Consider the following 13,211-nt stretch of genomic DNA (forward strand, 5'->3'; position numbering starts at 1 on the left):
ACCAGTCAGATGTTTTGTTATTGTTTAAGAGGAATGCGGTCATATATCCACCAGCTGTGGCTGGTATACAGAGGATGTCAAACCTGTACATATTATAACCTTTTTAACCTTTTAACCTATAGACCTAATTCATAGTTAAACAAAACAAGCCTGAAATAAATGGTTATGCAAATGTAGCCTATTTTATTGTATGCTTGGATAGTCTGAGTCGGTTTACAGAGGAAGGTTTTCTCTTTTATATTAAACAATTATTATGTCTAGTTTTTCTGCAGCAGCCTGTTACTTTCTCACCTAAAGTTGCATTATTATTTATGTTAGCCTCCCAGTCATATAGTAAATCTCTGAAGATCTGATAGAAAACAAGAAATAAACAGATCAAGAGACAGTGAAATCAATGTGTTGTAATGGTCTTAACGTGAGGATGAATATGTCAAAGGCTGGATAGAGTAAATATACTTCAGGCTGTATTCAGGCATTAAGGGTCGTCACCTAGACTGAGCAGACAGCAGAGGAGAAACAGGGTGATTTGAGCGCATCTCCAGCAGGGATATCTCACTGCCGGTTATGATTTTTGGGACTACAGTTGGAATTTTTTTTTTTCTTTTTGTCTGGAAACACAGGCAGAGAGTGTGGAGTTGAGACAGGCTGCAGGTGATGATGGGAAAAGGATGGAAGCGAGTGTATTGTGAGGAGAAGTTGAGACGGATATGGCGCCGAGGGAGTGACTCTGGAAATCCATGGAGAGTGTTTACAGTGAGAGCCAAAACCACCACCGGGATGTCTCATAATTAGTAGTGAGGTTTAATGTTTGCCAGTAGTATACTGCTCCCAACAAAATCATAATTAAAACATTTCCTTAGTGATAATTTCTCTTAACAGTGCAGCCTATGTGACCAAGTAACAGCTGTATGACTTAAGACAGAGATCATTATTTTTCAGCCTCCAGACCCACATATATTCTGGATGGATGGATGGTTGCATGCATGGCATAAGGGAAGGAGTGCCAGTTTTTACCCATGAGTGCTTCAGCATCTGCCCCCTGGACACACACATGGCAAGCCCACACCTTATAACACATAAAGACTCACACAGACAAACACCTTTTTCCATAAACATACAATTGAAGCTCTGTCAGTCAGTGAGTGAAATGGATAGACAGGCGGTATTAAACATTCAGATGTCATTCTGACAGTCAGTCAGACGTTCAGTCTGTCCAGTAGACAGCCACAAAGATCAGCAGATCATCTTGCTAAAGGGCAGAAAATCAGGGAGGGGACAATATTAGCTTTATTCTCTCTAAAGTCAATTTTTCACTCTATTTAACCAAACCTCTATCTCTATCTGTGGCCTCATCCCCCTTTCTATTATTTTCTCTCTCTCTGCTCTCTCTCTATGTTGCTCTGTCTGTGTTATTTCACACCAATATCATCAGTCACAGTGCATCTCCCTACATTGTTTTGCTGTGATTTCCCATGGGTGTTAGATGAGGCCTTAACCCATAATGCCTAAAGCACTTTTCTCCTATTAGATTGGTTGGGGGTGTTGGGGAATTGTTTGCGTGTGTATGTGTGTGTGTGTGTGCGTGCTTATGTGCTGTGGGGTGGGTGGTGCGTAGAAATGAGATCTAGATCCTAACCCTGACCTTAGCCACACCAAACCCATTACCAATTCTAAGTAGATGCCTCAACATAGCCATTTTAACCCATCTGATCTTTCAGGTTGGTGGGCCAATTACTGTGCTTCTGATGGTGCCCCAGGTGGGATCCACAACTGCATGAAGTAGTGGGGTGGCTAATTCAAGCTTTCGATGGGTTAATTGGCTTTTTGTAAACCCTGAAGCCACACCTCATGCAATAAATCAGACCTCTAGTAAATCTGGGCTGGTGGTTAACAATAGATCAAATGACTATGTGTAATGGGAAGAGTGTTATTTGTACTGGGAATTATCTCCTCAGCTCTACAGAGCATTTCATTGTCTTCCAGCTTGCTGTTTTGGTTTTACGCTTCGCAAAATTACTATTTTCGCTGAATCTCACAGCTCTCATCAACCTTGTTTCCACCCGAAACAGGCAGCTCTAAAAAAAAAAAAACAAAAAAAAAAACACCACTGGACTGAAATGTAGCCAGGCGGCCATGTTCCCAGACCTCAGCAATTATTTTAGTGAGTGAAACCTTGGTATTATAACCAATACCAATGATGGTTAAAACTACAAAAAAGGCCCAAGTCGTAACAAATCAGAATTATCCTTTAATGTTTCAATCAAAGGACCTTCTTCAGACTCTTTTTCCTTAGTTCTGGGGAAGCTCATTAAGCCAAAAAGTACACATTAAACAGGTTTAATAGGATAGGCACTTTAGCAGTTTCCTCTAGTATGTACAATAAAAACAAACATGACTTCTATCACAGCCGCCCCCCGCCCCCTCCCCACAACAAGTTTGATTGTGGCACTCAAGTCAATCAAATCCATTATCTACTGTGGCATACAGTCAATCTCTGCTCAATCAGCTTGTTCCATTTGAACAAGTAAAAACCAACTCTTGTCGTTGTTCACTATACAGTAACAATGAATAATCAAAACGAATCACTAGCAATAATAGCTCAGGGCTCAAAAGATAAAATTGGCTGGTAGGAATGTCCCACTAGAGACATGTTGATGAAAAAAGGCAATTTCATGCCATGATTTCGACAAATGCATCCATTGATCAAACACAGTCAGAGTTGATGCATTAACTCAGTGAATCGGGATGGAGGTTTTAACTAGAACGTCTATGATTAAATGTGTGGGATCCTCTCATTCATCGTCTCAATCGGCGGTGAATGAATACTGAGGGGAGTAAAATTAAGTGACTATTAGCATTCAAACTGGCCCCGGCAATTTGTTTTTTTTTTTTTAACTTTCTTCGGGGATGAACTGGGTGGTTTGCAGTTTGATTTACTGTCATATTTCTTCCTCTATTTATCCTGCAGTAAAAAGCTCGCTGTGCACTGACAACAGGGACTATTGATGTTGATATGAAGTTGATACAAAAAAGACATATTAGATATTTTTTCTGGTAGATAAGCCACACTATCATCTTAAGAGGTTTTATGGCTCTAACTTTCTCTGTTTCTACTTCTTATTTTTCCCTTGTCCCCCCTTCCCCTCCTCTCTCCTCTCCCTCTTCTCTTGAAAGCGACACTGATTCACATGTGGCTTCATGTCATCTTCTATAGCTCCTATCATACCTTCGCCTGTCTAAACCTCTCTGTCTCTCTGTCCGCCCCTGATGCCTCACTTCTCTATCCCCAATCTTTCAGTCTTCTTTAGTTTCTCCCCCTTTCTCTTCTCACCATCTTTCATTTTTATCTCTCGTTCTACCACTTTCCCTGCGGCCACTCCTTTCTCCCTCCCTCCCTCCCTCTCTCTCTCTCTGTGTCGCGGCTCCATTGTGTGTTTGCAGAGTGAGATTAGACACCAGAACGGATGTGGGATTCGAAATGGCACTGTTTTGAGACTGTCTGGATTTGGGTGTGCGGTCCCCCATGTCTCCTTGTGACTGATGTAATGAATGACAGGTTCAAGCACAAACACGCACACTTACAGACGCTCATTTTCACACATACAGTATGCAAAAATGCATGTGGGATAACCCTCCCACACAGCATCCCACCAACTCAGTAAATGACTGACAGCTGAGCGCACCATATGAGTATATCTATGTGTCTGTATCTGTGTGTCATCTGACGCCCAGAGGGTGGCTGCATCTTTTATATGACACAGTGGACTACTGACAGTTTGCTGTCTAAGACTGTGTGTGAGAGTTGATGTGAATATGCAAGTGTGTGTGTGCCAATGTGTGTGTGTGTTTGCATCTTGGTGACAGTTCTCTCTCCACAGGCTCCTCTCCAAATCTGTCAGGGATGCCACATCAGAAATCTTTTTTAAAGATTAATTTTATGGCATTGCTGCTATATTAGATAGTGCAGTAGCGAGTGACAGGAAGGATGGGAGTGTGACAGACTGATATGTGTGTATGAATCTTGGGCTTAAACTCAAATTACTGTCAAGACAGGATGTACACCTTATCTTGCCTCTGGGGCTCTACAGGGGCCTTATGGAAGCCAAAGATACACATTTGATAGAAAGTTCTATCAAACACAAACAACTGAAAAGGCAAACATGTCGCAACAAGACTGGTGTTAAAGGAATTTATCAAGCAGTTGTTTAGAAGAAAACTGAATAATTCGATTCGATTTTTGCCTAACTTAGAGTAGCAAGGTGGTTAAAGCTTCACAAACATTGAATTGCATTTTTTTTTTTTTTACTTTATATCATCATAAAATATATAAATAAAAGTTCTTTTTAGTGCTAGTAACATCACATTAGCCATAGTAATGGCTGAGGTATGCTTGAGACAAGCAAGGTCACACAACATATCATGTCAACATCCGAACACAGCTGCTTCGTGGCGTGGTGAAATGTCCTCTCGTGACCTCTCACAGCTAAGTGAGTAGCTGTGTAAGAATGAAAAAAAAAAGTGCTTAAGGGAGAAGTTCAATCCAGCCCACTTTTACTCCTCCATACACCTGGCTGGTCTCTGCCTGAAGTGGGCGTGCTTGTTGGATTGTCAGTTTCAGGAAGTGACAAAGATTTTCAGACACAGGCAGAATGGGTTTCACATGCTCTTAACGTGTTTGTCACATCTCACAAGCATTTCAGTGCAATTCATTCCCGTACACTTGACACATAATTTTGGTCTTTATAACTTGTAATTTTACACACAAATAACTGAGTGTCAAATGCTGTTTTCATGGTCATTCATTTTCTGCAATCACACAATCACACAATACAATGTGATGAATTTCATGAATGTGAAAATCACATTTGTGTTAGTGATGATGATTTATGCATGGCCTCAATTTCAATCTACTGCTCTGACTGTCAAGTGTCTGTTATAGAGAAAGCAGTGAATCAGCAAATGAGGGAGATAGCATTACAGTATGTTAATAATTATGGAAAGTCTAAACATCTGTATGTCCATGTCAAATGAGCAAACGCAGATGATGAGAACAACTGCTGATTGCTGAAATGGACCTTGAGTTGAGGTTGTTTTGTCGACTGCTGTTTTTAATCTCAAGAACAAACTCAAGCTCAAAATAATGGAATGAATTTAAACTTTGAGTTACAGCCCTACTGTATGCGTGGGACAATGTCAGTGACTCATCTCTGACATGCAACATGCTCCTCACGATGTCCTGTTAACTCAGTGTCACGATGTCTCATCGAACACACTTTACCCTTATCTCAACCGCCCGTCCATCTGCCCGCCTCACTTCTGGACTTCATACTGCGCTGACAAACTCTGACGCATTTCTCCTCCTCGCTGTCTCTCCCCATCTTTCCTGCTCACTGTCTCGAGTTTACTTTTTCTTATCAAGAAGAAATATCACAGGTGTTTGGCAAACTTTTACAGCCCTAATCTTTCTGGCCTTCCTGTCGCGGTGCTACAAAACAACAGGAATATTTGCAGTTCACCTGCTGAACGTCAAATAGCCTGTGAAGAGTGTTCTGCACACTTAAACTAATGCACTGTATTACACACATGTCTGCCACCATGCATTGAATTGGATAGATATGTTGTCTTTGACTGCGAAATATTCAGTTCTTTCATGCAATGGAAATGTTATTACATTGATTTATAATGTGAGCCCAGGCCTAAGTATCCACTTACCTCCCTGACAGTCTGATCATTGTTCTAATAATCCTACACTGCTGGCACTGGGAATGCACAATCTGGATATTAGGTCTATTCATGGATAAAACAGGGTGTTAGCACTGGAAAATTACATCAAAGCTGCAGTACCAATCCAAGAGTCACTGATAACATGGTATAAATCTAAGCGAGGGTGATTCTCTGCCTCTTTCACACACAGAAAGATGTCAGATCTCTGTAATGAAGAAAAATGGAGACTGTCACTATCACTCTTGTCCTGTGACCCCAAAGTAATGGCCGGAGTGTATAAAGTAATGTATTAAATTGGCACACAGTACTGGCCAATACATAAAGCCCTGCACCATGAATTCCTATTGACCATAAATAGCTGTGCCTTCTTGACAGGGACACATTTCCTCAAGTCTTGACACTGGTAGTATAGAGGAAGCGAGTGAATGAAAAGGAGGCGAGAAGGTGAAGAGGAGCAAGACGGATGGCACTTTGCAAAACAACATGAAAAAGACTTGATTATAGGGTGAGCAGAGGGAGAGGAGGGATGAATTACATGGAGATGAAGAGAGCGAGGCACAGGAGGTGGGAGGGAGAGGGGCCAGAAAAGAGGGAGAGACGGCATCAGAAAGCAATAGAGAGGGAGATTGAGAGATTTTCATTTCTATCACAGTATCCTTGAAGCACAGAGAACACCATCATTACCCTTATACTAACGAGTTATTCTGATCCAGTGTGCAAGATACACAAAAAAGAGGTGAGGCTAAGCGGAGAAAACATGTCACCATGGTGCATGCTCATCTCGCTCTTTGATACCTATATAAACCATGTATTTTTGATCCTCTGTGACCCAAATCTAAACCAACAGCGTCTATTTTTGCTGGGCTATCATGGCATTAGATTTTGACTCTCTGATTTTCACAGTACAGTGTTAATTTGACACCAGATTTTGATTTTGTCAATAAGTCTTAGTCACACTTTAGTCATTTAGTTTCATGTATTTTTTGTGTTTGTTAATAAATAAAGTCCGACGGTTGTCAGGTGTTCTTGTTTATTGCTATTTTTTTTAGTTTAGTTTAGTTAATCTAAAGTACTATCTGCTGTATGGCTTTAGCTTGAGACAAGTAGCTAAAAAGTCAAGACAAAATTAGCACAGTAATATTCCTTTGGCAAACATTTGGAGGAAGATTTGGTTGGTTGACAGCCAACATTAATTCAGCACCTGCTGCTACTGACAGTAAACATGAATGTTAGTTAAAATTTTCCATCTGGATCCACAGCCCTGGATAATGCAACGTTATCTTACGTTTGTAAAACTAAATGTTAGCATGCTGGCTACACTTTTTTTGTGATTTGTACTTTTTATTTTATTTTTTGTCTCTTTTTGTCACATTTTGAGAGGGATTGTGGATGCATATTGGCCTGTTACATTTTTCCTTTCAAGAACTGGTTACGTCGGCTAACATCACTGGAATAAACTGCTGCTTATCAGCACAACAGGTCATGTTAATTGATTTAGTTTTAGTCTTGTTTTTGTTGTGAAAAAAGGCTGTCAGTTAATAGTTCCCATCATAATTTTCACTGTTGAAATGAATGCTGCAATTGTAAAATGGTGCTCTTTATTATACTAATGAAAACGAAGAAATATACTGTATCAACAGCAGCATATCCACCTTTTTGATTTGACACTGTGCAGCAGAGCATAGATCTGGTTTTGTCGTAGTTTGGGGAGTTTTGTTGTTTTCATGGCAACAACCATAGCCATACTTGTTTTACATGTGGTCCAGTGTAATAATAGCCCTCAGGTCAGTAAACAAGCCCTGGAACGGTAGGTGATGGATTCGTATCTCATACAACAGCTGGTGAATCTAGGGAGGTGGGCGGGGGGAGGGGGGGAGGAGCGGGCATTTGTGCTCCCCTCTCCCTCAGTAACTGGGTCAAGGTTGATATGCCCTTGAGCGAGGCGCTCGCAAACTGTTCCGGTCATAAAAACAAGCTGTTCAGCGTCTGGTTTAAGCGTGCTTCTCTCTGATTGGTCAGCGGGTAATTGATAAAGGTTTCAGCTAATTAAGAGGCTGCTTCACCCTCGTTAGGAACCAGATGTGTTGATTTTGGTGAGGAAAGCCGAACCCTCTAAAAAAGGCTTTTTGTAATGAAATGAAGAGAAATATTAGACTCATATAGTTTTATAATCGAATATAAATTCTCAATGTGGGGATCTAATTAATCTCATTCTATTTAATTACCCTTTGACCCATTATTATGCTACTTTTCCAGATGTTCCTGACTTGCTCTGTAGCCTTCTAAAATGGCAGACAGGCTTGTATTTTCAGTGTGATAGAGACAAAACCCACGCAGTGCTTCCCAGCTGTAGTGACTGTTAAAACTAAGCCTCGGGGCAGTGAACGGTATAAATATCATTAAAATCAGAGATCAATGAAAGTGCAGGTGTCTAGACAGAAGATGGAGGGATTTCATACAACTGTTGACTCACTGTAAAACTTATGGCCATAATTTGGATGGCAACAAAACTTAACAAGGCTCACAGTGTATGAGTGTGTGTGCGCACGACAAGCAGACAGACAGGGGGATGAGTGAAAGGAACAGAAAGCAAGTAGCAGAGGAAAAAGGAAAACTAGCTGAGGATAATGCGCCAATTACGCTTCAGTCCAAACTAACAGTAATTAAGATTGAAAGGCAGGGAATATCAATAAGATGAGGATTGGGAGAGATGATATGTGGTGCTGTAACTGCAATTTTATGTGATTTATCAAATGGATAGCAGACATGTTATATAACTGTCCAATAGAACAAGAAATTTACAGCAAATTGTGTTGGGAAAGCTACAATTTTTTTCAACACCACACCACGGAGTGTAATCAGCCACAATCAGCACTCCCGTCAACTGATTTCTTCTGTTTATGGAAGCGTTGATTGGCCCTAATTAATTTTCCAAGTTGATAATCTGTATTTAAAATCGACAAATTTTACTACAGAGGCTAAAGTTTTGCAGAGACTTCAACAAACTCAGCTTTTATGTCTCACAACACCAATGCAGAGGACTGACATACTTTCATAAATCATCACAAATGAGATGGTGGGAATTCACACTAAGCCACTTCAATGTAACTTAGGTGCATCATGCAGGTATCTAGTGGCAAGAAAAGCATAAAACTTAAACCACCTAGGGATTTGTTTTCACATTCATGCCAGATGTTGAAAAGGTGTAAATGAACTTGTCTTTCGAAGCTGCGTACTTAATCCTTTCTCCTCTCGAGTGTAACAGCATCAGTAAGTGGTCTGTGGAAGTAGCCACTGACAGGGTCTCGCCCCCCTGATTATGGCAGCTGAAGTTACACCAAAATTACACTGAAATTATGTGACCCTTCCTGTCAGGAGAGACAGGAGGGAAAGTCATTCCAGAGATTTCGGCACTTGCGGTCAAAGGAGGGACATCGCTCCACAGTCTTCTATGCAGAAAGGTGTGTTTGAGTGTGAGATACACAAACACACCAGTGACGCTAAGCGCATCAAAAAGACAAGACTAGTTTCATAGAGCAGTGATCTGTATAGGCAAGGAAGCGGTGTGACTGAGAGCACGTGAAGACAAAAGCAATTTTTCTCTTGACACATAAAAACAAACAGCTTCAAGTGTGTCACCACCCTCCTCTGGACTGGAGGAGGGTGTATCCAGATCTGCACCGTGCATGCATGGAAGAACCTACACGAATGTAATAGGATTTGTGATCTGGCTAAAGAGGACACAAATTTGAAATGGAAAATGTACATCTCAAAAAATTGGTCACCAAAATACAATTTTAAAGGCTAAAACAGCTGGCCACTGTAGTTTTTAACAAAAACTTTTCAAATGGGAGTGAATAATGCATTTTGGGGGGGGACTATTTTCAGCTGCGGATTGATACACATTAGCCACGCTAACAAGTATTTAAGGCAGCAGGATAGTGCTCAAAATAAACTATAGTTCCCATATTCATATATAATGATGGGACATGTCATGGCTCATTGGAGTTTATAAGAACAACAAAAAAACCTTACAGGCACAGAGCACAGGCTATACTTGTTAGTGGGATTATTCATTGCTGGTTTGGTCTTTTCAAGGGATTTGTAGACTTCTAGGAAAATATAGAATCTGCATCTCCGTTTTTATATGTGACATTTGAAATGCAAGCGTAAACGGAGGCCTTAAGGATGATACATGCTACCTCCAGAAATCCTGCCAGTGGTTGTTACTTTGGACATGCACAGCAGAAGACTTGACAAGGATGCAGAAATAGTACAAGAAAATGTTTCCTTACTCTGGACAGATCTCCAACCTCCAGGTAAAAACAGATGATGAAAACATTCCAGGTCATCCACACTACAAGCCAGGCTGCATACTGCCGAGAGACACAGAGAAAGAGAGAGAGAGCAAAGTGAGAGGCAGATAAGATTTGACAGGCCTTTGCTGGAGAATTAAAAAAGCATGTTCATGTCTTGCATTCGAAGCGAGCGAGACGGAGAGAAAAGACAGAGGGAGGCTTCACTTTTGATGTTGTTAAGATGTAGAGAAACAAAAACAATGGCAAAGAGAGCAACCAATCACCTGAATCAAACCAGACAGGGGGAGAAAATGGATAGCAGAAGCACAAGTGTCTATGTGTGTAAAGAGGCAGGAAAGAATGAATGAATGATGGAAGGAAGGGAGGCAGAATTTATAAGCTTATATCAAACTTTCATTCCCTTTCATTATCTGAATCTTCTCACTAAATATTCAGTGTGTGTGTGTGTGTGTGTGTGTGTGTGTGTCTGTGCACGTGAAGGTCTCTGGCAGGGGTCGATGGGCTGCGGGGAGCCCTGCAGCCGCAATGGGAATCTCTGAAAGTTTTCTGAAATATAAATAATTTTATCGACAGCTGCCAGAGACAGAAAAGAGAAACACATTATACTTGGCAAGATATTCCTACTCCCACTCCATATCACTTCTCTAACCTTTTATTTACTATATACATAATATATTCAAATTGACGTCTTCTGTCTTCCTTCAAACTTGGATCTACCAACTCAATAATTGATGAAAACTGAGTCATATTTATTGTTATATATGAACTGCTTTAGGTATGAATGAAATGTTTTCAACATAAGAGAGAGGATAAGTTGTTAAGCTGTTACACATTATATCTAACATTGCTCTCAGAGCAGTTTAATACATGATATGACACAGTTTTCATGAATGGAGCTGCTATGAAATCTATAAATTACAAACTAAATTCCAGTGAGACAGAAAAGAAGCTGCTGCTAAATTTGGAGCAAAGGATATGTAAAATGGCTGTTTTCAAAGAGCAAGCGTGTGTGTGTGTGTGTGTGTGTGTGTGTATGTGTGTTAAACCCACCCCAGTGACATATCTCGGCCTGAACTGAATCGTGCCAAACAGGCCAAGGATGACGACGATGATGTGGAGGAAGTTGGTCAGGATGGGAGCCCACTGGTAGCCCAGGAAATCTATCACCTGACGCTCCAACACACTGACCTGAGAGGAGGACAGGAGGACAGGAGAGAGGGCATTAGCGACAAAAAAAATCAACAAATAGTGTTTTCTGTGAAATATTTGACAGTTGTGGGTTGTCACTGAAAAAAAACACACCAGCATTTATATAAAGCAGGATAATCTAACTCAACATGTGATGGTTTTAGTGAGAATCTGCTGCTGTTCTTTCTCGTATTTGATGGTTACCTGTATATTTCTAAAATATGGATTGACGGTCGGACAAAAACAAACCATTTGAGGAGGTCACTGCACTTGATGACATGATCAAATGAAATTTGATGAGAACAAGGTAGTGAAGACAAATTAAGCACATATCGTTATCTTTAAATAAACCACTCAATTAAGTGAAGTACATGAGACCACTAGAATTTCTCCAACTCTGTTCACAACAAATTCAAATTATATCATACTGAGCCAAATCTGATGGACAAGTCTGTTCCATAACAATGGCCTTGCTTAAGGGTACGTGAGGTTAAAGAGGATGTATTTACAATTAGTGCTTTAATCATAATGAAGTAAACTGTAACCAGTTATCTGTGCATTTGTGTTAGGTTCCCAAGACTGTGTGTGTGTGTGTGTGTGTGTGTGAGTTTATTATCATTCAGTCAGTGGAGCTTCATGCTGAGATAGTTAATGAAGTCAGCACAGCGTATGATATGGCACTGCTAAATATATTAACACACACATGTACAGAGTGAGAGAGGGATAGGGGTAGAGACAGAGAGAGACAAAGAGAAAGCAAGAGACAAAGAAAAGGGGAAATTAATATAGAAAGAAAGAAAAGAGAGAGAAAGTCAAGGATACATGTACTGTTGTACACTATCAGCTAGAAGTGGTTTAAAGACCAACAGCTTACATCTCAAATCAAGGGCTTCATTTTCTGTTCCCCCACCCCTACACACACCACACACACACACACACACACACACACTTCTAGATGGCTGAGTTTAGGGTGCCCTAATGTGAGACCATATGGCAACACTACAGCCCTTCGCAGCCAGATAGCAGGTACACAGACACGGGCACACACATAGAGACACAAACTGACTAACACACACATAAACTGCAACCTTGTATAAATGACACCTATCCAACATTGGTTTTTAAATATGAGAATGTTTATTGGAAGTGAGATTTACAAGAGGCAGGAGGCTGTATGAAAGAGTGTGTGATGTGCCGACATATGTGCATCCACCCGTGTATGTGTGTGTGTGTGTCTCCATGTCAGGGCAGGTCTGCTGTGCTTGCACTTGACAGCACCTGCTGTTATTGGACACACTGGGCTCAGCTGGCACCACAATGTGTGTGTGTGTGTGTGTGAGAGTGTGTGAGAGAGAGAGAGACATTGTGTTTCTTTGTCTTTGACAGGCTCCATCTCTGTGTGTATATGTGTGTGTTTCTTTGTGTATCAGCTTCATTTTATTATGTAAAAGTGTGTCCTCCCATTGACAATTATATAGTGCTGCAATTGTGCCTCTCTCACAAACGCACACATACACATACAGAGGCCATTATAAGGAGTCAGAGGCCTCCCAGCCCATTACTGAGGCCCCTGGGGGCCCCTCTTTCATCACCAATAATATAAACAGTCTTCACTCCAGCTGGGACACACACAAGCACTCCTCCCCAAAAAACACACAATAAATCACACTAGCACAATTGGAGGAGAGAAAATTTGATAGGAAGAATAAAGGATTTGTTTGTACACTAAAGGCAACAACCATTGATTTCTCTTGGTTATAACAACACACACCCTTAATGGTCAGACAGCAAAAACTCATATTTTTTAGTTAGTGTTCATTGTTCTAACCTGGGTTAATATGGGAGCCAATAAAGAGCAATATTCAAAACCAGACCATCTGTTCTTTCACACCACCATCAGCTTTTGATGTGAAACACTCATTACATGGCTCAGCTGCAAAACAACTAACTTCAGCTGCCTCAGTACATCACTCTTTGTAA

General features: G+C 40.8%; 1 protein-coding gene across 1 annotated transcript in view; it reads right to left on the bottom strand.

Moving 5' to 3' along the window:
• The window catches only part of nkain2 (sodium/potassium transporting ATPase interacting 2), a 72,414-nt gene that overhangs the window by 23,994 nt on the left and 35,209 nt on the right, over positions 1 to 13,211 (bottom strand). The window contains exons 2-3 of the mRNA XM_018696149.2: positions 11,094 to 11,231; positions 10,020 to 10,100 (exon numbers count right to left, since the gene is read on the bottom strand). Of these exons, the coding sequence (XP_018551665.1) occupies positions 10,020 to 10,100; positions 11,094 to 11,231 (219 nt within the window). The remainder of the gene's footprint in view (positions 1 to 10,019; positions 10,101 to 11,093; positions 11,232 to 13,211) is intronic.

The sequence above is a fragment of the Lates calcarifer genome, linkage group LG7_1, assembly GCF_001640805.2.
Source record: "Lates calcarifer isolate ASB-BC8 linkage group LG7_1, TLL_Latcal_v3, whole genome shotgun sequence".
Taxonomy (NCBI): Eukaryota; Metazoa; Chordata; class Actinopteri; family Centropomidae; genus Lates; species Lates calcarifer.